Source organism: Cyprinodon variegatus, unplaced genomic scaffold (assembly GCF_000732505.1).
Source record: "Cyprinodon variegatus isolate N-32 unplaced genomic scaffold, C_variegatus-1.0 Scaffold127, whole genome shotgun sequence".
Taxonomy (NCBI): Eukaryota; Metazoa; Chordata; class Actinopteri; order Cyprinodontiformes; family Cyprinodontidae; genus Cyprinodon; species Cyprinodon variegatus.
Window position 1 is genome coordinate 174246 of NW_015150580.1, and position 27922 is coordinate 202167.

General features: G+C 38.0%; 3 protein-coding genes across 3 annotated transcripts in view; 1 reads left to right on the forward strand and 2 right to left on the reverse strand.

Moving 5' to 3' along the window:
• Positions 1-303: 303 nt before the first annotated feature.
• On the forward strand, positions 304-5219 carry bccip (BRCA2 and CDKN1A interacting protein). The gene is made up of 7 exons (XM_015375888.1): positions 304-528; positions 697-771; positions 859-939; positions 1020-1106; positions 2323-2510; positions 2625-2793; positions 4007-5219. Exons 1-7 carry the CDS (start codon positions 397-399, stop codon positions 4175-4177), a joined length of 903 nt encoding a protein of 300 aa, XP_015231374.1. The 5' UTR covers positions 304-396; the 3' UTR covers positions 4178-5219.
• Positions 5220-5529: 310 nt separating this feature from the next.
• dhx32 (DEAH-box helicase 32 (putative)) lies at positions 5530-16260 on the reverse strand. Its single transcript, XM_015375908.1, has 11 exons — positions 16006-16260; positions 13903-14096; positions 10473-10845; positions 10141-10380; positions 8969-9062; positions 8718-8867; positions 7487-7678; positions 7289-7408; positions 6932-7122; positions 6663-6853; positions 5530-5748 (listed from the first exon to the last, which is right to left on the reverse strand). The coding sequence occupies exons 1-11, from the start codon at positions 16258-16260 to the stop codon at positions 5559-5561; spliced, it is 2190 nt and encodes a 729-aa protein (XP_015231394.1). The 3' UTR covers positions 5530-5558.
• Positions 16261-17473: 1213 nt separating this feature from the next.
• Positions 17474-27922, reverse strand: part of LOC107085537 (vegetative cell wall protein gp1-like) — a 14193-nt gene continuing 3744 nt past the window's right edge. The window contains exons 2-5 of the mRNA XM_015375900.1: positions 27601-27703; positions 25075-25335; positions 21195-21376; positions 17474-19763 (exon numbers count right to left, since the gene is read on the reverse strand). Of these exons, the coding sequence (XP_015231386.1) occupies positions 19694-19763; positions 21195-21376; positions 25075-25335; positions 27601-27703 (616 nt within the window). The 3' untranslated portion in view covers positions 17474-19693. The remainder of the gene's footprint in view (positions 19764-21194; positions 21377-25074; positions 25336-27600; positions 27704-27922) is intronic.

Sequence of the window (27922 nt, forward strand, 5' to 3'; positions counted from 1 at the left end):
GCCGCCATATTGTGAGTGGTGAAAATTTTTTGACACTAAAAATATGTGCTATAAAGCTTTGTTTTAGGATAATCGGTGTGACTGTCGTGTTTTGCGTCTGTAGAAAATTACATGCGCACAAGTATTACCATTTGCAAACTATTCTACTCATGATTACTATTTGTTAAAAAAGGCAATGTTTGTGAAGTGGTTCAACTATTCCAGTTGATGGTGGTAATGCGCATCAAGAAGTTGCTTGCCAACCGCCATAAAAAAAAAAGAAGAAGTGTACTGTAGAAAATACGTCAGTTGCTGTACGTGCTGACGTAACCTTGGTAACGAAGTCGTACGTCGTCTCCTCGTGTCGTTTTCCCTGCCCACCTAAAATACACGAGCGTTTCACTTTTACAGGCAAGCATGGCTTCTTCGGCTAAGAGGAGAGCGGTGGGTTTAGATAAAAATCCCGAAGAGAGCGAGAATAGCTCTGAAGAGAACCCAGAGGATGATGACGAATCTGCCGATGAGGACAGCGATGAAGAGATCAATGAGGTAAAAAATAAAACAACTGTCAGTTAGCTTACATTAACCTTTTAATGACGTCGACTACACAACAAAAAAGCCCACTTTTACGTTTTCGCTTTTCTGCTGAGTTGTTATCCTGGTCGTTTACAGTATGGGGATTTATATGTTTTATATGTTGTGCTTGTCTAAATTCAGGAGGTTTTGGTGGACTTCGAAGCTCACGCCATTTCCCACAACGACCACAACGGCATCAAGAAACTGTTGCAAAGGGTATAAAACATGACTATAACGATAAAAAAAATAATAATAATTGTTAAAGGCCATCATTGATGTCACTTCTGTTTTGTTTGTTCGTAGCTCTTCCTGAAGAGCCATGTAGATGTATCAGAGATGACTGACATCATTATCCAGCAGAACCACATTGGAAGCGTCATCAAGGTAGGTTTATCATTACAGTACATGCCTTTAGACTTGTTGATGTTTTCTATTAATCATATTGTCTATTTTTTTTGCTGCAGCAAGCTGAAGTACCCGAGGACAGCGACGATGATGATCCAGATGAAGTGTTTGGCTTCATCACCATGCTCAATCTTACTGAGAGAAAGGTAATATTACTAATAGGGTTTAATTGTATTTACTCCTGGAAGTATGGCAAGAACGTTTTTTCCTTGAATTTAATCATTAGCCACACAAAGAGCTGAAGATGAGGACAAGCGGACCGCAGATTATTGGTTCCGAGCATGCTTAAATTATTTAATCTGATCGAATGATCAGTGCCTGTATATGCATGTCTCGATTGGATCATTTTATATAGAATCTATGTAAATAGAAATTTTCTGATCAGCCAAGGTTTTTTCTTGGTTCATCTCAGCAAGCAAACAAGAAGCTCTGAAGATCCCCAATAGTTTGCTTATCACCGTGGATTTTGAGTTGACAATGCCATCATACACCTGCTTCAATAAACCCACTGTCATTTAGGCAAGACAGACAGCACTATGATGATCATGTTGTTTGATTTCTCCAGTGCATTTAACATCATTCAGCCTGACTTACTTTATGAGAAACTTCAGAAGACTCAGGTGGAGGCATGAACAATCATCTGGATCAAAGACTCCCTGATAAACAGACTAGTTTGTTAGAATGAAGGGTCAGTTGTCTAATCAAGGACACAGCAGTACTCTCACCATTCCTTTTTACTTTGTACACTTCTGATGTCTAGTACCAGACTGAGTTCTGTCCTCTACAGAAATACTCTGATGACCCTGCAGTCATTAGATGCATCAAAGATTGACAAGAAGCTGAGTACAGAGAGCTGGTGAACCACTTTGTGGCATGGTGTGGAAACAATCATCTGATCCTGAATGCCAACAAAACAAGGGAGATGATATTAGATTTCAGAAGAAACTGGAACAAGTTGAGCCACCTACAAACCTCTTCAAAGCATTGCTAATTTTGTCCTATGTCAACGTTATTTCTTCTATATTACATTTTTTATTGTTAAAAAGCTTTGTCTCTGTTACTTACATAGGGATAAGATGTAAATCTGTTGCCCAAAACGTGTTTGGTGTGAATGCACCATAATTCTTACTTCATTCATTCATTGTTTATTTGTCAACCCTTCATAATTATCCATTTAGCCATCTGTCCATCAATCCTGTTGCTTATCTCTCAGATCATGTCTGTTCATCCAGTCATTTCTGAAGAAAATTTTTTTTTATGTTTTATATGATCAGAAAGGGGTTAATTGCATGGAAAAGTCCGGGAAAAGACACCACCAGGAACACCATGTCAAAACAAGTGTATGTTTGTTTTTTTATGTAGGGTGTGCAGTCAGTGGAGGAGGTCAAAGATCTGATTCTGGACCAGTGTGAGAAAAACGCTCCTCACAACATAACTGAACAGCTTGAGAAGATCTTCAGCGACACAAGCAAGCCTGTAGGTCTGCTGCTGTGTGAGCGCTTCATCAACGTACCTCCACAGATTGCCCTTCCTCTGCATAAACAGCTTCAGTGAGTTCTTCATCTCTGAGCTTTTTTTTTATTCACTGCTTATTACTTCCTACCTCAAATATTCTTCTAGCGGGTATTCCAGAAGGATAAAAGGAAACCGGTACTGTCTTTCAGGGAAGAAATGGCTGAAGCCCAGAGGACAAATAAACCCAGCGGGAGGTGTCACTACTGCCTGATGATCAGCAAGACCTGCAAAGAGGCAACCAAAAGTATCCCAGCCAGAGGGGGGGCTCCCAAAGAGGAGTACATCTTCATTAATGCAGAGGAGGAATTCTTTCATGAGGTACAGTCAAAACAATTCAGACTGTGGAAGATTTAAGCTAAGTCAGACCTACAGGTGTTTTTCATGAGTTTATTTTAGTAGTTATTAGATTGATAGATTGATTGCACAGTTATAATTATTAGTTTGATTTGGGCTTTTAGCTAATGAAAAAGAAACACACTAATAAAATAATATTGCATAAAAAGTAAAAGGAAGTATTTTGGCCATGGTATTGTTTACATTATCATGACACTCTCCACTAAGAGGCAAATTTTAAAAGAGCTCATTGTTAAAAGTTTGCTGCACAGTGCTGTAACTAAGGATGCTAATGGAAAGTTTAGTGAAAGGAAAAAAGGCTGTTTGAGGAAACAACCAGCATTAACCACAGCCATTCAAGTTTTTGAGGCTGAATCCAAAACATCCCCCTAACTATCAAGTGTCACACATAGTAAAGCCTCCATTCGCAGCTGTCTAAGGTGCCTGGATTGTAAGTGATATAAAAGTGATGGGATGACCTGTTCCCTCCAACGGGAAGGGAAAGCAGTTGTTCCTATGGCAACACGGTGATGCCCCGTGTGTGGCTGTAGCTCTGTGGTGCAGGTTAACATAACGTTTAACATTTTCTTACAAATAAATCTATCCCGTCAAATAAAACCATTTCTAATAGGACCTTCCTGTTAGGGATTAATTTGGTCTTTTTTATTTTTCCTAAATTGGGATTTTTTTGTCAGTGTGATAAAGATTCAGCAAATCTTACATTTGAATGCACTTTCGCCATTACAACCGATGACAAATTCCAGCGAGCCTGCTACCATGCAGAGTCGCTATTCAAGGGCTGACCGTTCCACTCACCCTACCAGCTATGTGGTTTGGGACAGCCCATAATGTGGCAGACCCTCCGGGAACGCACAAACAGGGGGTTAGTGCTTTGGGTTAGTGTTTAGGAGCCGGTTTGGGATTCAGCCTGAGCAGCTGGAGTTGTTGCTTCAGAAACCATGGCAAGTAAACAGATATTGCAGACTGATGTGTAGTTACATTTTTTTTTTTCAGAATCTATATTCTTTGAGCTTTCATGCTTTCCAAGTCATTAAAATAAAAATAAATAAAACCTTAAAATACTTAAGTTGATAATAAATCCTCAAGTTTTATTTTTTTTTAAGTGAATTACTTTAAATATATTCCCAATTCATTTCTAACTCCTAAACTTGTTTCCTTATTTTTTTGTGTTTTACAGCAAGCCATCATAAAGTTCCACTATTCAGTCCAAGAGGATACTGATTCCTGTCTGAGTGGCAGGTGGTCGTTTGATGACGTTCCCATGAAGCCTTTCAGGACCGTGATGGTCATACCTATGGACAGAATGCCAGCTGTAATGGAAAAGTTAAAGGAATATCTAACTGTTTGAAAAGAGACTCTAAATGAAGACCCGCAGTCATGGAAATGATGCAAGAGTCCTTTGGGTTTTGGTTAAAACATCAACTGCTTTATCTTACATTTAATTTTGTGGTTTAATAATTAAAACATAAAAAATAAACAGTCATTTTCAGTGACGGGCAGAAACAATGCCAGAAGTTACAAATGACTGAATCCAGACTCAGAAAAAACATCAGTTGTTTAAATGGTTTAGTCTACCTGAACAGTTTTCAAATAAAGATTCTTTAATATACTTTACAAACACAGTTGGAGAACCTAATTCCTGAAAACCCAATCTTATGGCTATATCTGCTGATTTAAATGGGGAGATGGTGACCTACTGTTTATTGCATAGAGCTTGGAATCCTGAGGTTCTGAGTTAGAGCCCCACAGGTTGCCATTCAGGCTCCTTGAGCGAGACTTTAAAAAAAAATGGCAGGAGTGACAGCCTAGATAGGGCACTAGGGGATGGGTTAAATGCAGAGGGTGAATTTCGTTGCTCTGTGGTAGTGTAATGTCAACATAAAAAGCTGGAAAAATGAGAGCAGATACATTTCTGCCTTTCAGTACCTTCACTATTTTGAAATACTGTTCCTCTGGCAGCACATTTGAGTATAACATTTATCATAACCCCAAATTCTGATGGTTAGGATAGGTTTCAGACATCCTGTGATTTGTACATGCCTTAAAGAGCCAGAAGATGGTGAACTAAAGGTTTTCTTGAATTTATTTTCTACATTTAGCAAAGTATTGCAATAGATACGGCCATCTTTCTGCAGCTAATGCTTCCTACATTTATTCTACGGATTAAAATCAGGCTTCCTGCAGGACATTAAAATTATTATTTTTTTAATTAAGGCCTTAATTGGCATTAAAATTCATTAAATGTGATTGTCATGGCAGTTAAATGCTTAATAAAAAATGAAAAAAAATTTTGGCAAATATATCAGATTTAACTGGTTCCACCTGTTTGCTCCTGCTCCTGGTTGATCCTAATGCAGCCCGTCAATGGTTACGATTACGAAGGATTTGGGCGTGTGTTTATATATATATATAGATAGATATATATATCTATCTATATATATATATATATATGAGAGTAATAGATACCTATTGATGGCATTAAAATTATTTCTAAGAGCATTAAAAAGCATTAAATTAGAGTTCGTCCTTCCTGTATAAACCCTGAAAAATAGAATACTGGTACTGTTTCATAATTGTAGTAAGTCCTGATTCTGTGGAGGGTTTACAAGACATCTCCACAAATGTTTAGGCTACAAACAACACAGCCCCATCCCATATACTGTGCTACAAATATTTTAAAAGTCTAACCTGTTTTTTTTGTTTTGTTTTGTTATGTTTTTAACTTTTGCTCACTGAATCACACATTTATCAGTCTGTGTCTCATATGCACAGCTTCTGTCAGCATCAATGCTTCCGTTCGTGGTTTGTTTCTTTGAGCAATGTCTGGAATCCTCAGCGTTCAGCATTTCCTGCAGTACGTCTTTGCTTTCACTAGGGGGCAGATTGTAGAAGAAGTATAGTGGTGCCATTTCAAGGAACCTAAAACAAAAGCATAGGTCAAAAATATATCCAACAGAATTTAGATCAAATAGGACCGACAGCAGCTGTATGATGCTTACAGACAGGATAACTTATGTTTCCTACACATCCAAGTAGTTTTCTTTTGCAGATAAATAAAAATAAAACTATGCCCTAAAAAGAGTTTTGTCATTTCAAAAAAAAACAAACAGTTAACTACCTTTTTTTTTTATATTGATCTATGTCAATCTGATATACTCCTTTGAAACAACAAACTGATGCCTTGATTTAAACAGTTTATCACTGTTTTGACTAAATGAAAACCCAATAAACAGAAAAACTGCTATTTAACTTTGTGCGGTCTTGATGTAACTTCAAAAATGGTTGAACTGAACCTTTGCTGTGAAATGCAACAAAAAAAAAAAATCCTATTTTGTGAATTTTTTTTTTGTTTTGTTTTTTAGGACAATAAAACTTCGACTTTACAGAAGCTGCTGTAATTCCAGGCCGGCTGCCCTCAAACTTTCTCCTCAGAGATCACTCTCTTACAGATTCTAGATAAATCTTTGATGCCACATAAAATACTGAAGAGCAAATTCAGCAAGTAGAAGGTGACAAATGAAAAAGTGAGCACTGAGGCCCAGGAATAAAGAGTCAGGAAAATGTAGGATACTCATTGCTTATTTAAAAAGATTAAGATTTATAGATGGCTAAATAGTGTCCTTTGTTTGCCACAACCTATTCTGCACTCCAAATATAAGCAATAATTTTTAGCATTGTGTTGCAGTATTTTTCTAAAAAGTTCAAGGTAAATTGCTTCTTCTAAAATGCAGAGAATGTTATAAAACTGCAGACAAAAAATAGTTTGACATTTAGAATTGCTTTGGAGGTATTAGGATCCACATAGTGCATATACTGTGCAGAACCAAACTTACTTTTGAGGGGAGATTTCAGAGACTGTTTTGATGCTGTTGTGTTCAGATGGGGCATATTCATTAAAGAGAACCCACTGAGGCACTCCCAGTTTGTGTGACTGGGCTCCGTAGCTGGAAAACGGGTGCAGCTGGGCCACATGCTTGTGTGTCAGAATGAGATAATTCCCTGATCCGTCCATGTCTCGAGCAACCTCAAAACAAACAACAAAATCGAAAGACTTAGGCTGTGGAATGCAAAGGGAAAACACTCAAATGCTTTTCTATCCTACCTGCATGAAGAATCCAGCCAGCAGAGCTCTTTTTATGTTGTCAGTGTTTGTTTTGGTTCCAAAGGATGGTTCAGATATGGGAAGCTCGATTCTGTTCAGGGTGCCGGTCAGCTCTAACCTAATGGTGTCAGCGATCATCAGAGCAGAATAATCCAGAAAGTAATCCTGGCACCAGGTTTTAACATTTAAGTCTAACAAAAAAAGAAAAAGTACAGTGCAGTTTGATTGTCATTTAAAATAATGTAACATGTAGTGTGGTGATTAAAAACTCAACAAACTCTATTTTCTCACATAAAACTAAACAAAAAATATCTGAACTCAACTGGTGAGTAAAGCAAGAGTAAAGTTGTATCTTACACTGGTTCCTTTGTTTTTCTTTAAAGGCGTTATAGATATTTATAAGTGTGAAGTGATCGCCCTCAGGATGTTGGAACTTTCTGTGACTCTGACTGGCTGGCTGCAGGAAGCAGCTTGGTGCTACAAGACAATGAGACCATTACTCCTTAAACTAACCAAAACTGAGTGACTCAAGGTGAATATGTGGAACATTCATACCTGACAGCATGGCTATGATGGTTAGCATCTCACTCACACAGTCAAACTCGCAGGACGCTAACAGGGCTTTGGCCATCTGAGGATCCAGGGGGATTTCAGACAGGATAATACCAATTTCAGACAAGTTCCCATCATCATCTAAAGCTGCCAGGTAGTCCAGCTCCTCAAAGGCCTGCATGAGTCCTTCTGGATCTGTCACAGAGGAAGGAAACCTCAAAGATCATTATTACTTCCATGAATGAAGGAAGCATTTGGGGCTGTTTTACAGAGATATTTAGATTCTTTGTACATTTAGTCAAATGTTCTGGTTGGAAATTGTTTAAAAAAAATAATAATAATTCAACCCCCTAAGTACAGTTAACTGACTAGAAAGAAAATATGTACATATATATATATATATATATATTTAATAAACATATCTTTGAATGCCCCCCATCACTGTAACAATCGGCATCTCATTTTAGCACATTGGTTTTAATCAACACACACAAAAAAGTTGATGTTTTAAATCAAGTTTCCCTCTATCATTAAATCTTTCTCTAATCCCTAAATGCCCTCTCGCTCCACACATCTGTTTTATTCTATCTTTATCCATTTATCCTCCCTATTCATTTCAATTTCACCCATCCTTATATCCATTCATCTCATCCTGTTCATCCCTTTTTACAACCCCCTTCAATCAATCACTCTTTACCTATTCTCATCCCTCTCATCCATTCATTTTGGTTTTATACCGCTTTGTCATCTGACTGATATTACTTTTATTTCAAATAATGTTTATTCTTAAAGAAAATGCTATTGAGTTCAAATCTATATAGTCTTTTCTGCCAAAATGGTCCAATTGGTGATATGTCCAGTAATTACCTTGCATGGGTGTGGTGTTAACTTACAAGTAAGTATGTCCATTAAATTGAATCAGATTTGAAGTGGTATAAACATTTATTATGTCTTTCCCGGGGTGTGATAAAAGTACAAGTCAAAACCAAATAAGGCAACATCTCTGAGTTCACGTCAACTCTGGGCTTCGTTTGAATTCACCTGTTTAATGGTAGAAGTTTGGAATTGTGAGATTTGCATAGAAAGGAGGTGTCGATGGGGTTTGAACTTCTCTGTAAGTCCATTTCACCCACTGAACTGTCATTAGTCATCTATGGCAATGTCAACTCGGTTTTGCATTCTATGACCCATTTAGAGTTATCCAGAATTCCTTTGAATTGATAGTATACCATACCTGGTCTATCGATGAAGTGACACGGTCCAAGACCTGCTATCTCCATCCTCTTTAGGAAGAGAACCAGAGGTGTAATGTTGCAGTCCAAAATCTGCGGATAGGTCTCAGCCTGGGGTAGGCCCGCCTCAGGATACAGACGGAAACATTTACCTTAAAAAACAAAACAAAAGAAAAAACACTTAAAAATGTGGCATTCATAAATTAAGTAATTTGATTGATTAAAAGCAAAAAGGCTTAACTGGAAAATCTACCTGTTGGTCCACAGAGGTGTCTGCGTATATCTGCTTGACACCGACTGATGGGCTCATGCACCGCAGAGTAAGCTCGTACTCTTGGATTGTAAACCTTCAAAAAAAATTTTCAGAAAAATAATAGACCAAAATTATACAGTGGTACGTCATCACCAACATCTCTCTTAGGAAGGACCATGCTCTCTTAGGAAGGACCATGCCTCCAGAAAGTATATTCACAATGCTGCACTTTTCCAACATTTAGTCATGTGAATTGGTCAAGAAAAACTACCTCTTTCCTCAAAATTCTTCATACTTTCTATTGTTATGACAATGAGAAAGGTGTTGGCTGTGTGCTCTGGGTCAGGAATGCAGCAGAGAAGTTTTTTCTATGGTGAATCTGTACATTGCTGCATTTGTCTTTTCCTCTATCCTGACCCTGCTGTCAGTTATCGCTGCTGAAAAAAATCCCCAGAGCATGATGCTGCATCCACCATGCTTCACTGCAGGGATGGTATTGACCTGTTTTCCAGTTGTTCACATTAAAAAGTTCAATCATTGTCTCATCAGAACAGAGAATCTTGTACGTTACGGCCTGACAGTACTTTAGGAGTTCATATGGGCTGCCATGGGCCTTTTTTTAAGGACTGGCTTTTGTCTGGCCAATTTATCGCACATTCCTGATTGGTGGATTGCTGCAGGGATGGTCGAATGATGGAGGCTTCCGTATTAAATATGCTGCAGAAATGTTACAGTATGCTTTCCCAGATTTGAGCATCAAGACAATCCTGTCTCAGAGGTCTTTAACTTAATGTTTGTTGTTCGTTCTCTGACTGCTGTGGGACCTTATATAGACAGACATGTCCCTATCTCCCAATCAACTGAATTTACCAAAAGTTGTGTCAATTTAAGCTGTAGAAACATCTCAAAGATAATCGGTGGAAACTTTTCAACTCAATTTGGACTTTATAAGCAAAGACTGTAAATATTTAGTTACTGTATGTCCGAATTCTTAATTTTCTATTTCTAATAAATCTGCATCTCAAATGATCATTTTCTCATTGCTGTAATAGATTTTGAGTAGCATTTTGAAGAATGGAAGTTAATTTAACACCATTTGGAAAAGAATGTAACATTAAAAATGGAAAAATTTGGCACAGTGAATACTTTTTAGACACACTGTATTGCTGTACCATTTTTGTCTGAACACCTGTGTCGATAACAAAGTTGACCGATTGCTCTGTCCAGCACAAATCCTCCTGTTGTTGGGTCAAAAGAAAAACCCTCCTGGAGTTCATGCCGCCCACTTGCTGGGTCAGTAAAGGGCGCAGCCCTTGCTGGCTTTGGCACAGGATGACTGGCCTGATTTGGTCCAGTTCCTCTACCGACCTGGGGCCCTCACTCTGTATGATGCTCCAAGCGTGGTGGACTTCCTATAGGAAATATTTGTTTAAACAGACAGTGTCCACCAGCTTTTGGTTAAAAAAACACCTGTTAAAATAACAAAATAAAAAACAATTCTTACCTCCTCTGATGTAAAAAACACAGCAACATCTCCGCTCTCCTTTGTACGGTGGATCTCCTGAATCAATGCTATTGCAGAGGAAAAGTAATCTTTGCTGCTGATGTTGTAGTAGACCACCTCTGGAGAACCACACGCCTCAAGGTTGAGAAGAGGGACGCTTCCATAGTGTCCCAGGAGCTTCTCCACCACATGGGACATGGTGAGGACAACAACCCTGAGCTCTGGTCTCTGCAGCAGGATGTTCTTTAGGAAACCCAGGAGGATGTCTGTGCTTGCTGTCCTCTCATGGGCCTGGTCTATAATAATGACTCCATATTGCTCCAGAAGAGGGTCTGACATCATCTCTCTCAGCAACATGTCATCAGTGCAGTACCTAGCAGATGAAATATAGCCTTTTTTTTCCTTCACATTTTTTAAACATCTTTCATAATGAACGTTTTTTTTTTTTTTTTTTTTACCATATTGACAAAGCTCTCAGAAACCATTTAAAATACTATTATGGATGACAGGAAATTGGTCTATCAAGGTTATATCTTCTATATAAAAAACATGGATGAATGGAATCTCAAAGTAAAAAATGTTTAATACACACAACCATGTAAAGTGCTTTAAATGTTTACAAGTTAAGTAAATATTGAACCTTATTTTCATCAACTCCTTTAAAAATACTTTTTTTCGGTATATTTTTACTCCATCGTAGAACCCCTTAAAAAGTTAATTGTATCATGTTACATCCACAACCTTGTGTGTTTTATGTGTGACAGATAAACACAGAGTAGCACATATCTGGGGTGAAAGGAAATTGATGGTCTTTGAAGGTTTTTACATATTAAAATGTAAAAGTTGTTGCAAACATTTGTGTTCAGCTTTCCTCGTTGATCAATCTGAAAACCTGCTACAGTATCTCAGTGCCTTGTACACAATGTCTCCACCATCCTTGCATATTTAACTGAACTCTTGCTTATTTTTACTTTTGTAGAATGAGCTCATGATAGATGGATAGAGCTCAGGAATTTAACTGGGCCTACCTGGACAATGAACATGCTTTGATGTAGGATTTAATTTAATAGATTTTGGCTCATTCTTCTTTTTAAAGGAGAACCTCAGTCTCCATCAGGTTGTCTGCTCTGATTTCCATGTCTTTAGTTCTATCTGCCTTCACTCTACCTCAAATCTTTATTTCGAAAAATCTTCCCCTTGGTGTAATTCTGCCACCATCATTTTTAGAGCCTGTTTAGATAGGAGATCATTTTGTTGTCTGTAATGCTTTGATTTGTGATTTTTTTGTTGTTGTAATTTGTAAATCGCATTTTGTGCATAACTTCAGGTACTTGTAAATGTGTGTTCAAAAACAAATGCAGTACATGAAGCTATGCATCTATTTTGAAACAAAATGTTCTCCATATTAGAGCTATTTTCCTGTTCACAGATTATTGTTCCTGGGCCTGCTTGATTGTTCAATCAGTGATCTCATTGCCTTGCCAGTCAGTCTAGGTGAAAGATTGTGTCTTTATAGTTCTTCAGTTCTGCAATAGGTTTTTATTTTCAGATGATGAAGAGTACTCTGTGAGTTTACAGCTTAAGAAATTGTTTAANTCTGATTTCCATGTCTTTAGTTCTATCTGCCTTCACTCTACCTCAAATCTTTATTTCGAAAAATCTTCCCCTTGGTGTAATTCTGCCACCATCATTTTTAGAGCCTGTTTAGATAGGAGATCATTTTGTTGTCTGTAATGCTTTGATTTGTGATTTTTTTGTTGTTGTAATTTGTAAATCGCATTTTGTGCATAACTTCAGGTACTTGTAAATGTGTGTTCAAAAACAAATGCAGTACATGAAGCTATGCATCTATTTTGAAACAAAATGTTCTCCATATTAGAGCTATTTTCCTGTTCACAGATTATTGTTCCTGGGCCTGCTTGATTGTTCAATCAGTGATCTCATTGCCTTGCCAGTCAGTCTAGGTGAAAGATTGTGTCTTTATAGTTCTTCAGTTCTGCAATAGGTTTTTATTTTCAGATGATGAAGAGTACTCTGTGAGTTTACAGCTTAAGAAATTGTTTAATTTGTCAGAGCAAAGGGGATTAATACAAATTTATACACCCATTTCTTGATTTCAAGTTTTACAAAAGACTTTAAAATCAATCCATTGCTTTGCCTTCCATCCTGTGTGGAGCAGTCACATGGAATATTACTGAAGTGAAGCTTAAGCTAAAAATTCAGTCTGGAATACTCTTATCAGCTTCATTTGAACCACTTGCAATGCCCCTCGTTCAGCTCCAGCCAATCAACTCGGGGATGCACCTTCTCAGAAGCCAATCATCCTGCAAGATCCCCTTCATTTAGCTACTGGCCTAGCTTCTCTCTCCTGCACAGAGCATTCTGACCAGCTGTTTCACTGTATAGTGTGGGGGCTGCAGCGCTGGAGACTGGAAGAAGGTGAGGAGAGTAGTGAGAACTGCAGAGAAGATCATCAGGACTCCTCTTCCCTCCATAAAAGACATATCATCCCTACGCTGTGCGTCCTGATCCTGTAACATCAACAGCGACCCCTTACAGCCCCACCATGGACTGTTCTCCCTCCTGCCCTCCAAAAAAGCTTCTTCCCAAACACCATCAGAAAGCTGAATGTTAAAAAACTCGAAATCATGTCACAGGCTCTTCATCAAACTGACCATATCAATGCATTTTTTTTCCCCCACCGTGTCTTTTTCCTCCCACAGTGTTTACATTTGATCACTGCTGCACTTTTAGAAATTAAAATTTCATGCGAGGTGTACAAAACGAAATTTCCTTCTGTATACACTGTGTATACAAAATATCAATAAAGTTTGTCTAAGTCTAAGTCTGCATACAAGCAAACTTTCACCCACCTCCACCCCATCTCCTCCCTCATTCTCTCATTCAGACGAGTCCCACTCAACCTCTGGCTTGTCCCACCACCAGTGTCCTTTTCTAGGGTACTCATCCAAGTGAATGTTGATTCACAGCATCAAAGTCTTCTGCCAGGGCCCGAGCACCAAATAACTTATTTCATTTATGTCATTATCTGCTTTCATCTCATTTAACCCCAGTCGGCCTCTGCAGATGGCCGCTCACACTGAGCCTGGTTCTCCTGGAGGTTTCTTCCTGTTAAAAGGGAGTTTTCCCCTCCACTGTCGCTACATGCATGCTCAGTAGGGGTGATTGCAGAGTGCTCACAATCAGTTGGTTTTCTTTAGAAATAATTTGAAGAATAATATTGTTACCTGTATAAAAAATTGAATATTTTTCTATGTGTGAGTCTCTTCAGGTAGAAATATATTGAAGTTTGCTGTGGTATAATTTTTATTTTTTTTTAAGTTAAAGGAGTAATATCTCAATATGGATACCCTTGTAAAAGTACTGTACAAGGTTTGCTGTTAGCTTGCAGACAGAGACATCAACCAACCTTAAGACAGTGTCAGAGGAGCAGCAGGTCTCTAGAGGAATAGTGTAGCCCACTTCATGGCCGATGTTCACGTCCATTTCATCGGCCACACGCAGGACAAGATCCACAGCCTGCTGTTTGTTGGTCTGTGTGCACACAACCATGCCATGCTGAAACTGGGCAGACAAGCAGAACTCTGCACACCACTGAGGAATCTAAAAAGGAGAGTCAATCAAAGAAAATGTTTGCACAGCATCACGGACTGCAGTGTGTTTTCAACCATAACAGCTTCATTCTCAAAGTTTGAGTGCATGCTTGGAGGATTATATTAAGAGCTTGAGCATGAGCAAAACAAATAGAGGCAGAACAGATACGACGCTATTATTGTTCATAATGCAAAATTGCTTCGGCAGCATGCGGCGGCTCCAGAGGATTGGGGCTTAGCAGCAGGAGGTCCCCTAACAAGGCTGCTGAAGGTCTTTGTGCCGAGTGACAAGCCAGCAGGCAGGCAGCCTCCCTGTGACAACGACATCTGCTGAGCTGGGCAAATTTAGCTGAAAAAAGCTCAGCAGTTTAAAGCTGATGATATCAAACCAAAAGGGAAACAAACATATTTCTCTTTATTAAACAATTTGGATTGAGGATGTGGAAAGCATGTAAGCAGAGTTACACTTTTTTTTTATTTTGCATTTTTTTTTCTATTAGGCAAAATATTTATTGATGATTTGGGATTGTTTGTTTTAGTGTCTATGAAAGACATTTAACAAATAAAATTTATTTACCAACTCATACTTTTCACAAAGGTTAGTATACCCCTAAAGTTTTTATTATAAATTCATATATTTTCATGAAACAACAGTGTACATATGAGACATTGACATGATGTAAAGACGTCATGGTGCAGCTTCTATGAGGGTGTGAATTTGCTGCTCAGCACATAGATACTAATATCTAAACTCACTAGTGAGAAAAGAGTGCACCTTCAAGTGAAGTTAGAGGATAGCAATACCAGTACTATGTAAAATTTAATGGGATGAAATCTCAGAGATTTTTTCTCAAAGCCAAGCTTTCCAACTCTGTATGGCTCTTTTAGATGTTCCACATTTTAGTTTGCTCACACCCAAGAGAGATTAATGCCTGGCCAATGAAATAAAATAATTACTTAACCAAACTATTCTAACATGTAGAACTTGAAAAAAGAATCTACCATAAAAATTTTACTAAATATAGAACAAGTATATAACAGGGTAGTACCCTCCCTCCTTCACCTTTATATTGCTTACATGAATGACTTACTAGGGTGGCCAAAAAAAAAACCATAACTTCGAGGATATTTCAGGGCTGACTGGTTAAAGAACTTTTTAGGAAAGAGAGGTTGCGTAAAAATAGCATGGATAAGTGAACTTTTAGGTAAAATAAAATAACCAGAGAGATCCGGATAATCCCCAGAACTTTTAAAAACATTTGGAGGACAGATAACAAAAATGGAACATTTCCTAAAGTCCTTTTGGACCACTATAAAGTCTATAGTTAGAGAAAATACTATAAAGTATCTCAGATTAAGGCTACATAGATGGATAATGATCTAAAGCAACTAGCAAGTGCAACACTGAGGGCTTAAATTTTTTTTGAAGTGGCCTAATCAAAGTCTGGATCCATTGTGAATGGGATGCTTTGCTGTTGCCTTATAACTGTTCCACTCTAAAAACTCTCAAATATAGCAATATGACCTTTACCACATGTGTTTGGTTCTGGTGGTTAAACCAGTGCGTACGTTTTCTACATAACACCAAGTTGGCTACTTTCTTCTCTCAATAGATGTTATTCAATAAATGCATTTTGTGTTATCCAGTCTCACCTATCTTTTTGTGATGATAAAATTGGTAATGATTTGAAACATTTAAAGGTGGGAGATGAGGTAAAGCAGGAGTAAAAGAACGCATCAACTTTTTCCATATTCTTCTCTATTCAAATTGTTAGCATACAATCAACTTCATATTGTCAAAGAAGAGCAAAAAACCAACAATAAATGAACAATAAAACACAGATTGTTTTGCTTTGTGAAGAAAAATATAAATTTGTTGTCAACCTGTAATATCTGTAGAGGCCTGTTCCTTTTCTCACCTCTGTACTCCTGCCAGTTTGTGCAACTCCAGATACAATCACCAACTGGTTGTTTTGCAGAGCATCTTCAAACTGATTCCTGATCCTCCACACTGAAAGACTCTTCCTCTCTTCCAGTAACTTGTAGTAACGAGAGGAAAAGGTTAGCCCATCAAAATGATTCAACTCCAAATCATCTCCAAAATCAGAAGCTGGATCTTCTCCTCCACTGTCAGTGAATATTTCTGCCTCTGGCGAGTAACTTTCAATTGACATCACACTTTTCTGTTATTAGGACAAAGTAGGGGTTGAATGGTGGTATCAGTGGCCTTAAAGTTGTGCCTGTGAAGTTGCTCGCTTGGTAACTTTCTGAGCCGTCTGCACACTGGTGCACAAACTGGCCCCAACGTGACCTCCCACGTGTGCTCCATAGTGACAACTCAGTTATCCCAGCTTGTGCCTGTGTCATAATCTCCACCACTTTATTCCAATACACACGTGGAAGAAAATGAGAATGCACAATGAAGATCCCCCCCACCAGTTCTGTCTCGCTATGTCCTTAGAATTAACTTGTCTTTTGTATTGTGGAGAATCTAAGCTTGCCAACGAGGTCTAACTATATTAGATATATGTCTAACTATATATTGGTAAGCATTTTACCAGTGTAATTATCATGCATTCAGAGTTATTTACAAGGTCCCCCAAGAGCTGATGTTCTCACCATTCCACATAGCATTTAAGACTCAACCTTTCTCAAGAATAGATCAAGAAAGAAAAAGCAGATGGGAAACAGGGACAAAGATGAAAGAAAAGAGGGACACAAAGGAAGATATGGAATGAGGGAAAGAAAGGAAGGAATATAAGGAAGGGTAAAAGGAAGTAAGGGGGGAGTGGCAGCATGGTGGTTAGGACATTGAGCTCTGAATCAAGAGGTTCTGAGTTCCAGCCCCACTCCCACAGACTGTCACTCTGGGTCCCTGAGCAAGATCCTTAACCCCACACTGCTCCCTGGGCGCTGCACAATGGCAGCCCACTGCTCCCCAAGGGGATGGGTTAAATGCAAAGAGTTAATTTTGTTGCTCTGTACTAGTGACTGTATAAAGAAAATAAAAAAGCTGAAAAAAGGGTGGAAAAGGGGAAGAAAAACTATTTAAGAAAGGAAAAACAGAGGAAGAAAGAGAAAAGAACCCAATGAAGAATGACAGGAAGGTCAACTTTTAGATTATGGGACATGAATGAATGAATTAACTTTAAGACAAACCAGAAAAAATAAAAATTATATAATTAATGTCACATATAATGTGTTATGCCTGAAAGGGATATGAAGAGGTGAAACTTCATACCCTCCTATAGTCTAACAACAGCAATATTCCTGATTCCTATTTTACTTAAACAAAAATAGGCAATAAAGTCTGGAAATACAATCATTTTTCGATGCTTCTTCAGGTCCAGAATATTCTTCAGAAAGTTCCAGACTGTGGGAACCATGCTTTAGGCTCTTAACATTTACACATGACCAATAAATGTGACTAAATGTGAAAAAATAACAAAAGAACACAATTTCCTCTTTATTAAAACAGCTTTACTGATGCTGCCCGTGTTTGAAATTGGTGAATGACACTTTAGCATTTCTTTACAATTAAGGTATCAAACGGTTATTAGTAAAAAAAAACATTGTGAAAATGTTTTCACTAGTAACACGACAAATATACATCGATAACATACAGAGATGTTACAACAGTATTTAGAACATGAGCACAGAGAAACGTAAAGGCGAATGAATGCAGAGTAAAAATAAAAATTGCACTGAAAATAAAACCAATATGCATGTGAATTATCTTCTACCAGAACAAACTAAACTGCTAAGTGAACAATTTGTTTAGTCAGAATGATAAAACATTGCGAATGTTGTTTTTTTTTACTAAATATATCTAAAATAAAAAGCAAACCTTAAAAACACAGATGGATTCACAGGACAAACATTGACCTTTCAAAGCAACACTGTAACTTTTAGCTACCAGGGGCCACTTAGCCTGTAACATCGAGGATAGCTCCCCCTGAAGGCCACTGGTGGCACTGCAATGTCACAAAACTAGCCAGTCTCGCTCCGTGCTTTTAGTCTGATAAAAGACCACTTTTATTACAATTCAGTCCTTTAGATCAAATCCCACATAAGAGAACCAATCATAAGTGGCAGTCTGGGTCACATGACTAATTCAGTGATGCTTTTAACCCTTTCCAGTTACATAGCCATTCGTAGAGAAGGGCAGCTCGTACAAAACATCAATCTGCGCTGAGTACTTACATTAAAAAAATCATCTGGTATATCTCAAATAAAATAATACTTTGGCCAAAAGTTGCACAGCATTGCTTTAAAGTGAAACCATCTTTTCATTGTCAAAGTAAAAACAGCATTTTAATGAAAGCTGCAGCAGAACAGCTGCAGTTTACAAGTGAGCAAAGTCTTTAGCCATTCCATGGCTGGATCAGTCATTTGTGCAGGAAGGCATAGAGTCAAACTCTTAAAACACCCACAGACATCGTGTTTCACAGATTCATGTTTTTGATTTCAACTTGTGTCAGAGCTTTTTGTGATTAAGATGAAGAAAGAGGCCAACACAAAACCTCCTAATTCTTACAGCTGAGGTCGTAACGCCACTTTCTGGGATTCCATGGTTGTTTCAAGCCTTTCCAGATTGGCTCAAAGATGCAATACGGAGCATTCTGCTTCAAAAAACCTCAGAGGCATCAACAGTCTTTGCAAAAATACTCATTTTAAGCTCTACATGTAGTCTAGAGAATAAAACCGTAATGTTGTGAGTTCCCTTTCGTATCGCTTTTACAGAAACACATCCACAGTGTCTTTCAAAACAATAACCCTTTAACTTTTTCACATCCATAAGTCCATTCAATGCTAATTTGCTTAAAAAATTTAGTATGCCTAATTGTTTTTTTTAATGATAGATCAGCACAAAGTATAGCATAACTGTTAAGTAGAAGGAAAACTGATATAATAATACATAGCTGCTGGTCTTTTGGGCAATGTCCAACAGGTTTGCACATCTACAGATCTTTTGCAAAGCAGCTCAAGCTCAGTGAAACTGGATAGAGTATCCATCTTACCTCAGAATAAAAAAAAAAATTACATTTTTGTCCTATCCTTGAAATGTTTTATCATCCCCTATATGCTGTGATGAACTTTACCATAATTTCTGTGTCCATTACAATGATCCCAGGCTTTGTTTTGGTCAACTACATAATATACCATTAAACTGCAGGTATTAACGTAAGAAAGTATGAAAAAGTTAAAAGGTTATGAAAACTTTTTAAAAGCCACTGCACACGTAGATGGTTCACAGATTTTTTAATGTTTTCCTACTTAAAAAAAAAAATAAAATAAAACAGTGTATATATAAAAAAGTGAAATAAAAAAAGAAGAGTCAAACTTGTTCCGGTGTAGTAAAAGTGTCTGGCACAGTGCACTGGGTGGCAATAAATACACAATTATAAATACTTTACATCTACCTGAGCGCAGACTCATAGCACCATTCAGAGGCAGAGCACCAAAAGGGACCCGGCGAATCTCAAGGTTGAAAACTCAGAGGTGCCTACACCATTTGTTTATGTGTGTTTCTCAGAGTTTTTAATAGTGCAATTTTAAAAAAATTGTTTCCGTTACAAAAAACCACTGCCCCCTCTGGTCAAAGTCTCAGCTGTTGTATCTGACGTTGGCAATAACGCAAGGCTTTGGTAGCGTCGGAGGATGCTTGGGACTCAACCTAGGGATGGAGAAAAGAAAAAGAGATGTGTGAGATTTGAGCTTTGCATACATACAGTGCTCCTAATATTTGTTTAAATGGCCACTAGCAAACTGCACCTTGAATAAAAAAAGGGACACTTCTTTGTTCTTTGCCAGTTTAAAAAAAAAGAAATGTTTGGACTTATGTCTATGCAATATATATTTATCTTGAGCCTATGTCATTAAAGGGGAACACCGTTTTTTTTTTTTACATTGGGCCCTTGATTTAACGTTATTACATCATGTTCTACTCACCCATATGAGTTTTGTGTCATTTGGAGCTGTTCTGAAGATATTCGGTTTTGTAATCCAAGTAAAGTCTTCCTATGGGCAACGAGTTGAAGGCACAAACTAAACTGTTCATAATTTATTCTTTATGGTACGCCAGCATTCATAACATGTAGGCGAATCACTGTCCCCCAGATATCCGTGGTTATATTTTTTATATTTATATTCTTTTTAAAACAAAGTGGAGTGTGTATGATGTCATCTGCACGCCAGGCTGGAGTCTACCCCTTCTATTCATTCTAGCTAATCTGAATCATTCAATTCCATTTCGAGAGCGAGATCATCTGTGGTCGCAGCACAAGACATCTTCCAGGTATGTGAGTAAAACTAGCAGCAGACTAGCTGGTCATGCCACTCCCCCTAAGAAAAGTGGCTTAAGGAGATCTTGAAGCTTTCAACTTTTAAGTAGTGGGCTAATTTATTTTTCTAATTTCACAATGATGTAAAACTTGAATCAGTACCATACTGAAAAAGTACTAGTAGGATTTTCTGACATCCTTCAGCTATCTTTGTTCTTAGATTATTTCTAAACATCCTGACCAGTTTACTTTAAGATAAGGATGACAGTGTTTAGCTTCTTTAACTTAATAACAATTTTCATAAAATGCAAAGGCGTAACTTGTTTTCCAATAGTCTTGCAAATAATCTTTTAAAATGTGATGTAAAGTGATATTAGCAGAATTTATACTTTATTGATACAAATATACCTGTAGTTTTTTGCTATTTAACGTCCTGAAGATTTTAAAAATATGTTAATGTGTTTACCGGTAATAAGGATTAAATGGTTAAATCTGCAGGGATTGTGCATCTTATCTGAACTATGCGCATCTTTTCCTTTAGAGAGTTGAAAGTTAAATTGATTTTGCGGTAAATTACATCAGACTTAACTTTGAAAATAATACATTTCCACATCTCTCTTTTTTAATTCTGCTTAATTAATCCATTAAGTGCTTTGAGAAGGATTATTTTTTAAAAGAACAAAAGCTGTTATCTTCTTGTATTTACAAATCCAGGCTCTTTGCTGTATAATCCCACAACCCTGGCAAAATGAGGCTTAAAATGTGTTATTAAAAGTCCCAAGTTAACATGACATTCACTCCCATTACGTGTGAATGATCCTCACTTTTTGGGGTGGGGAACTGGGCGTGCTGCTCTGGGGGCACCAGTTTCAGCCGCAGGGCCACAAACTGCAGAGGAGCCTCGGACTAACGTGCTGCTCTGAACACCAGATGGACTACGCACCAGCCGGGAGGTCCTTGGGTCGGCAGGAAGAGGTTTTTGTGGAGGACTAGGCTTCTCCAGCTCCTGTTTAAGGAAAGATACAAGTAATAGCTGAAAATACCCACCAGAGGGCACTGATGATAAACAGATCAGCACATGTTACATTTCTCATTTTCATTCAGACACATTGGCACATTTATCAGGCAACATATGATGAGAAGAGGCATCATGTTGGTTTATCTTTGGAGAAACTCAAGTCAGGACAAAGGGCTGTTTTCTAAATCTCAGCAGGCTTCCACTTGTCTTCTTCTTGGCACCTCAGACAAAATCTGACACCTCACACTCAACACAGCAAATCCTGCCATTCTGTAAACAAAGCTAGCTTATGCTCCATACAAAAATATTCCAAATACCCTTATCAAACAGCAACCAAGCAAAATACCTATAGGTGAAAAAAAAAAGATCATTTTATCAACTGACTAAATGCTTCTGCAGCTTCAGCAAAAACACAACCAAACCCAAACTACAACACAAATCTGTGTGGAAGCAAAGCTTAGTGCCTTTAGCAGATAGCTTTCACTTGTGTTTTATGTCGTCTGTCAACATGTTGGAGCTGCCAAACAGCTGCATAGGATACTGTCAGGGATACCGTCTGCTGCCAAAAGGAATCGCTTTCAGGTTTTGACAACAACATGGAGCGACAGAGGGGGGTCTACTTCCGAAAGAGAAACCCCGGCAAAGAACGGCTGCTTGGCACCTGCTGAACAGGTGTGAGGAAATCAAGATGCGGTGTAAAACTAAATGCTGACATTGAAAACTGAATGCTAACTTTGTTTATTGGATCTCCTGGTTTGAGAAACAGATGTGCAAAAAAGTAAAATGTATTTTACTACAGTAGGTACATTTTCCACTGATAATGTTAAAAACCATCCTTCAATTTACTTAGCCTTCATTTATTCATTTAGTTTTGGCCTGAGCCATCCCTAAAAAAAACTAATTACTGTAATACAAATAAATGAAACACCTATTTTACTTTACTTCTTTTAAATTTATTGAAAATAGGGTAAAAATATCCATCTTCTCCTGCTTAGTCCTGTCAGAGTCACAGTGGGCATGGCACCAATTAACCTAACAGTTGTGTTTATGAGCTGTGGGAAGAAGACGGAGTACCCGGAGAGAACACGCACATGGATTGAGAGAACCTGCAAACTCCATGCAGAAAGACCCTGGGCCAGGGATCGAACCCAGAACCTTATTGCTGCAACAGTGCTAGTCACTTCTTCAATGCCCTAATCTATTATTCATTGTTTAAAATATGAAACACAAAAAATCCCTTAAAGTAAGACAATAACTGGGGATTTAGCCTTTATCAACAACAGTTTCAAAAGTTTAGTGGGAGTAACGTCAACCATTCCTGTGAATTCTTAGTCAGTATTTTATGAAATATCCATCTAAGATCAACCTAAAGTGATTCAATGATGCTAAAGTAAGGAGGGGTACGAAGACACTTCAGATTTCTTTGCTTTTATATGCTGAGCTGTAAAAAGAGGCAGACCAACTAGGCCTTGTATTTTTAATAATCGAGTTGGACTGAAGAATGTCACATTCAAGGTGGTGGGTGAAAAGTTTCCCCAGCATTTCCTAATGATGCATTTATTTCACTGACCTTGTGTGTGCAGCATTGGGGAAAATATTCAGGTTGTGGAAACTTCTGTTTCCTATTAAGGTTTAAAAAAACAACAAAAAACTATGTTTGATAATTAATGGTTTCATCCTTTTGTTAAACATAATGGAGAGACGTGTCTCATTCCTCATATTGTATGGGAAATGGCAGAAAATAATTAAAACTTCTGAGTAGATTTTTAAATACCCACCTAAACTTGTCTGTATATTCCGGTAGGAGTAAATAGAAAAAGAAAAAAAAAAAAACATTTGGACAATTGCAGGCTTTAAATCTCAAATTATTCTGCCAAAATAAAAGATATATTTACTTTAAGTCTTTTTACAAATCTTTTCCAATGTTACCAATAGAGGAGAGAGCTGAATGTTTGAACAAATCGTATCTTACATCATCTTATTCACTTTCAAGTGGCAGAGTCTTAATAAATAGAAAATTTGTGAGTTTGTGAAAAAAAAAAAAAAACATTTCAAACCCAGTATGTGGAGCTTCTATTTGTAAATGTTATAATGAGAAATGAAGAAAATGCCTATAAAAGCACAAAAACATTCACAAAACAAACCTGTCACTTCTCTCCAATTCTCCTGAGACCTGAAGTATGTGAGCAAATTAGCAGAAGAAAAAAATATGCCTTTTTTTTTTCCTTGGCTCACTCCTTGGAGCTGAGCCTTAAGCCTGTGAATGCAAATGATCTAAAAACATATGTTTCTCTAATTTAAGAAGAGCAGAGCTAATTATCTTCTGGGACAATAATGACTATGTTAATGCTGATTTTCTTTTTCTTCCAGTAAACTGACAAAATAAAACAATTGACTTTAGCTCAGACACTTACTGCGGTTTAAATCAAGTGAACAAAGACCTACATTTATTTTTCACATTAGATCCTAAAAACAAGGAGTAGCACCTTCAAACATAATGAAGAAGTTGCAGAGTTCAGTGCCTTTTGAAAGCGCTCACACGACTCGGTCATCATCAGGTTTTGTCACAATATCACCTATTTCATGAGCCTGAGTGTGACAGACTATAATAAAACTGAATGCTTTTCATGTTTTGTTTTTAAAACAGAAAAAAATTTGACTTCAGTCCCCTTTTGTCCTGGTACCCCTAAATAAAACCTTGTGAAACTATTTACATTTATCAAATAGAGAGAAGGCACATACTCTTCCAATTTGGCCTTTTTTCAGAAAAAAATTCCTTGATACAACAGGGATTATGAATTAGTGTAAATAAGGTGAAATGAATTTAAAAACTGAATCAAAAGAGAGGGAAGGAGAAAGCCATGGTTGAGAGAAACCCCAAAGACATGAACATATTTTTTTTTTCTAATGAGAATGAACAAACTCCGTACCATTGTTATAAATGTCTGTGGCATTGTGCTATGCGAAAGCAACAGCCAGAGTTAGAAGGGAATGGTTGACATCATAACATCCCAATTATTAGAAGGTTCCAGATCTAAATCACATTAAGATCAGCCATCCAAGCTGAACTTCAGCTACTTTGCAAAGGAAAATTGGTAAAAACAAAGCTGATAGAGGCTTGAACCAAAGATAAAATGTGCATACCATTAATCTTAGATTACTTTTGAGAAAAACATATTTTTGCCAATTATTGTCCTTATAATGATTTATCAAAAAAGATCAGAACAACATGCTTTGACATTTAATGGACATGAATACTTTTACAAATTACTTCTAAGTAGGTAGTTTGAGTTTTTTTCTAATCGTCGACTAAGAGAGGATCTCCACCTTCCTCCTCCAGCCGGTAAAGCTATAAGTAAACTCATTGGAATGGCTGTGGCAGCAGGTCTACTACCCCCTGTTGCGGGATCGGTGTTGTGCTCAGATGGTGCGAGCTTCTGGCCTAACTTTGTTATTTCTGTTAGGCTTCACATAGCTGTGAACAAGCTGCTACTTTTATAGGATAGAAAAGCATCATGAAAACAACTGGCATCAAAACACCTTCACCAACACCTGAAATGTGATCAACAACATCTTTTCCTAGGTTGGTGTTACAGGGGTAAAAGCACTCCAGATGCAACAAGTAAATTGCACTAACATCACAGTTAAAAAAGATTTCCAACTGAGCAAGCAGGAAATTCACTCACCATGACCATCCTGCAAGAGTTATGGTGTGATGTGCTGTGAAACGACGCCCCCCTGGGTGCCACGTGGGAGTGAGGCAGAGGGGTCCGGTGGGGCGGGGGTGCTCGGGGTCTCTGCTGTTTGGGCCCAGGGGTGAGGGACAGCGTGAGAGATAGAGGGACAGGGTGGCTGAGGTGAACTGGAGGACACTGGGGGAGTCTGTGCAGGCTGTGAGGAGGGTATGGACCCGATGGGGGTCCTGGATCTGGCACCCGCTGAGGAGACTGCGGAAAAGATCAAAGTGGGAAAGTTAAGTCATCTCATTCCCTTCAGAACTAATCATGTTGTTTTCTTCGCCTTCTTCTGGACGCTGTCAAGCATGAACAAATCAACCGTGTAAATCCTTTACTGGTAACTAGTTAAAGACTAAAACCCACCCATAAGCAGACTAGACTTAATTTAAAACTGACACAGCTAAACAGTCCACACTGCGACAGACAGATTGAAGATTAAGTATAACCATAATATGAATCTGTTTCATATTTACAGCCAGCCAGATGTGAGCAGCTAAAACACACCCTAGCCCTCATCTTGCAAGTGGAAAAATGACCTCACCTGCACTGTGCTAACTTCAAACAGACTTACATCTTTCCTCTTACTCAATAAAAAACACATGCTGCCAACTGCCCTGCCAGAGTATTAGTACCCCATGAGCTTTTTCACATAGCAACAAGCTTTAATGTATTTTGAGGGACCAACAAAAATGAGCAAATAGCTATAAAAGAAAAGGAAACGTATGAAAATTTCAACCTTAAAGGAACAAAAAGCTACCTAGAAACTGTGGAATTTGTGTTTAAACCTCTGTGTTTTCTATTAGTAGTACAACTTTGGAAATAGAAAAACCCTTAATCTTAATTCAAAGGTCGGGCGATGAAAGCATTAATCTGAGAGGCAGCCATGAGGCGTGTGGAACCTCTGCAGGAGCTGCAGAGATCTGTAAGTTGGGTGGAAGAAGCTGCTGACAAATCAAGTGTTAGATGTGCACTCTGCAATCTGACCTTTCTGGAAGAGTGGCAAAGACAGACATGAAGCCCTGTTTAAAGGTTACAAATGTATCATATATATATGTGTTATCATTCAAAAAATATGATAACACATACAGTACCTCCATCAGGATTTAGATTCAATTTGTACCCAATTTGTGAATCCACAAACCCTGTAAATACATCTTGCCAGAAGTCAATAGATGCATTAACCTCGATACACAAATGTTTTGAATCAATGCAGTGACCTGTATGACGTTAACTGAACATGGCAGGCTTAAGCAAAACAACATGGCTGCTCCATGGACCTACCCATAGACTCCACTATTCAGTTTGTTTTAGCTTGAACACACTATTTCTTTCTAAAAGCAGGACACGGGAGGCAGGTACAACTTGGCGATTTAGCCAATCAGCTTGAAGAGATATTGAATGTCCCTCCCTTTTTTAAACAGGAGCCTTTCTGGATGGATATTATGTATAAATGAAGTTGTACTACATGAATCGATCAGGCTTATGCCAGGTTAAAAATGCAGGGAGCAGAGCAAACACATGGAAGAAAAACGCTCTAAAGGGAACTGACCTAAAATACTATGTGTTTAAGAAAACTAGAATAACTCTCTACTCTCTAATATCTATAAAACACTAGAATATCTCTCTACTTTAGCAAAAATACCAATGTGTTAAAAGCCAGGTAAAAGTTAAGACCTAAATCTGCAGCATGATAAGATAACTGTCCTGTAATCTGAGTTAAAGATATTTTTGCAAAGATTTATGGGGATACATTTCTTTAGTCTTGCAAATCTTGTAGATTATTGACGAACAGGGGCTGAACAAAAAGGGCAGCCACACTTAAGATTTTTAAGGTTAAAAAGATTTATAATAAGATTTTGTGTTGGTCTCTAACAAAAAAATCTCATAATATATCCTAGTTTACAGTTCTAGTGAACTAAAAAAGATGCACAGGCAATCTTTGCAAGGAAATTGACCCTAATGTATAAAAGCTCATATTAAAAAACGTCTTGTGCTTTATTGTTGATCAACCATTACATCCATCAAATCACTTCCTATTAACATTGGGGCAATAATGGAGCAGTCAAGGCAAGCAGAGTTGTGGTCACATAAGTCATTACAGCAGAAAGCCTGGTCTCCCTCTCACAATTATTTGAAACAAAATTAAGGTGTCAGCTAAGCAACTCAACATTCTTCACATGCAGATAAACTAATTTCTCTTTGAGCAGGCAGCTGCTAACGACAAGAAATGCATTTGAGTGTCCTAAGCCAACGTTCGCTCACCACACACTCCATTATCACTGCCTCCTCCGTACGTCAGCGTTCAGTGGGATGATTTAATTGGATTTGAATGAGGTGCCGTTTGTGTGCAAACAACACATCAGTTCAGCTAAGGATGATTTGTTGCAGCAGTTGAAACACCAGTAGAAAACTGAGGCACTAATTCTTCCTTTGGTTCTACATTATTTGTAGTGTGTTTGTAGTTGAAGATGTCACCTTAAAGATAGTTGCACTCTGAGGCAAGGGTGGGACTGGTCGGGTTGGAGAAGAAGGGGGCTGCTTAGGAGCTGACGGTCCACTGATTGCAGCACTTTCTGATCTGCCACGGCAATAAGGAAACAAAGAGATTCAGTTTAGCACATTCTTTTATTAGTGCTACCAGTTAAAACAAACAGGGATCCTATGCGCATTAGAGGGATGAACTGATGGGAAATAGGTAGGAGGGCTAGAGGGAGGGAGGAAAGGAAGAGAATATGTGAAGAAAGGAAAAAGAAAGGTATGAAAAGAAAGCAAACAAGGAAGGAAGGAAGGAAGGAAG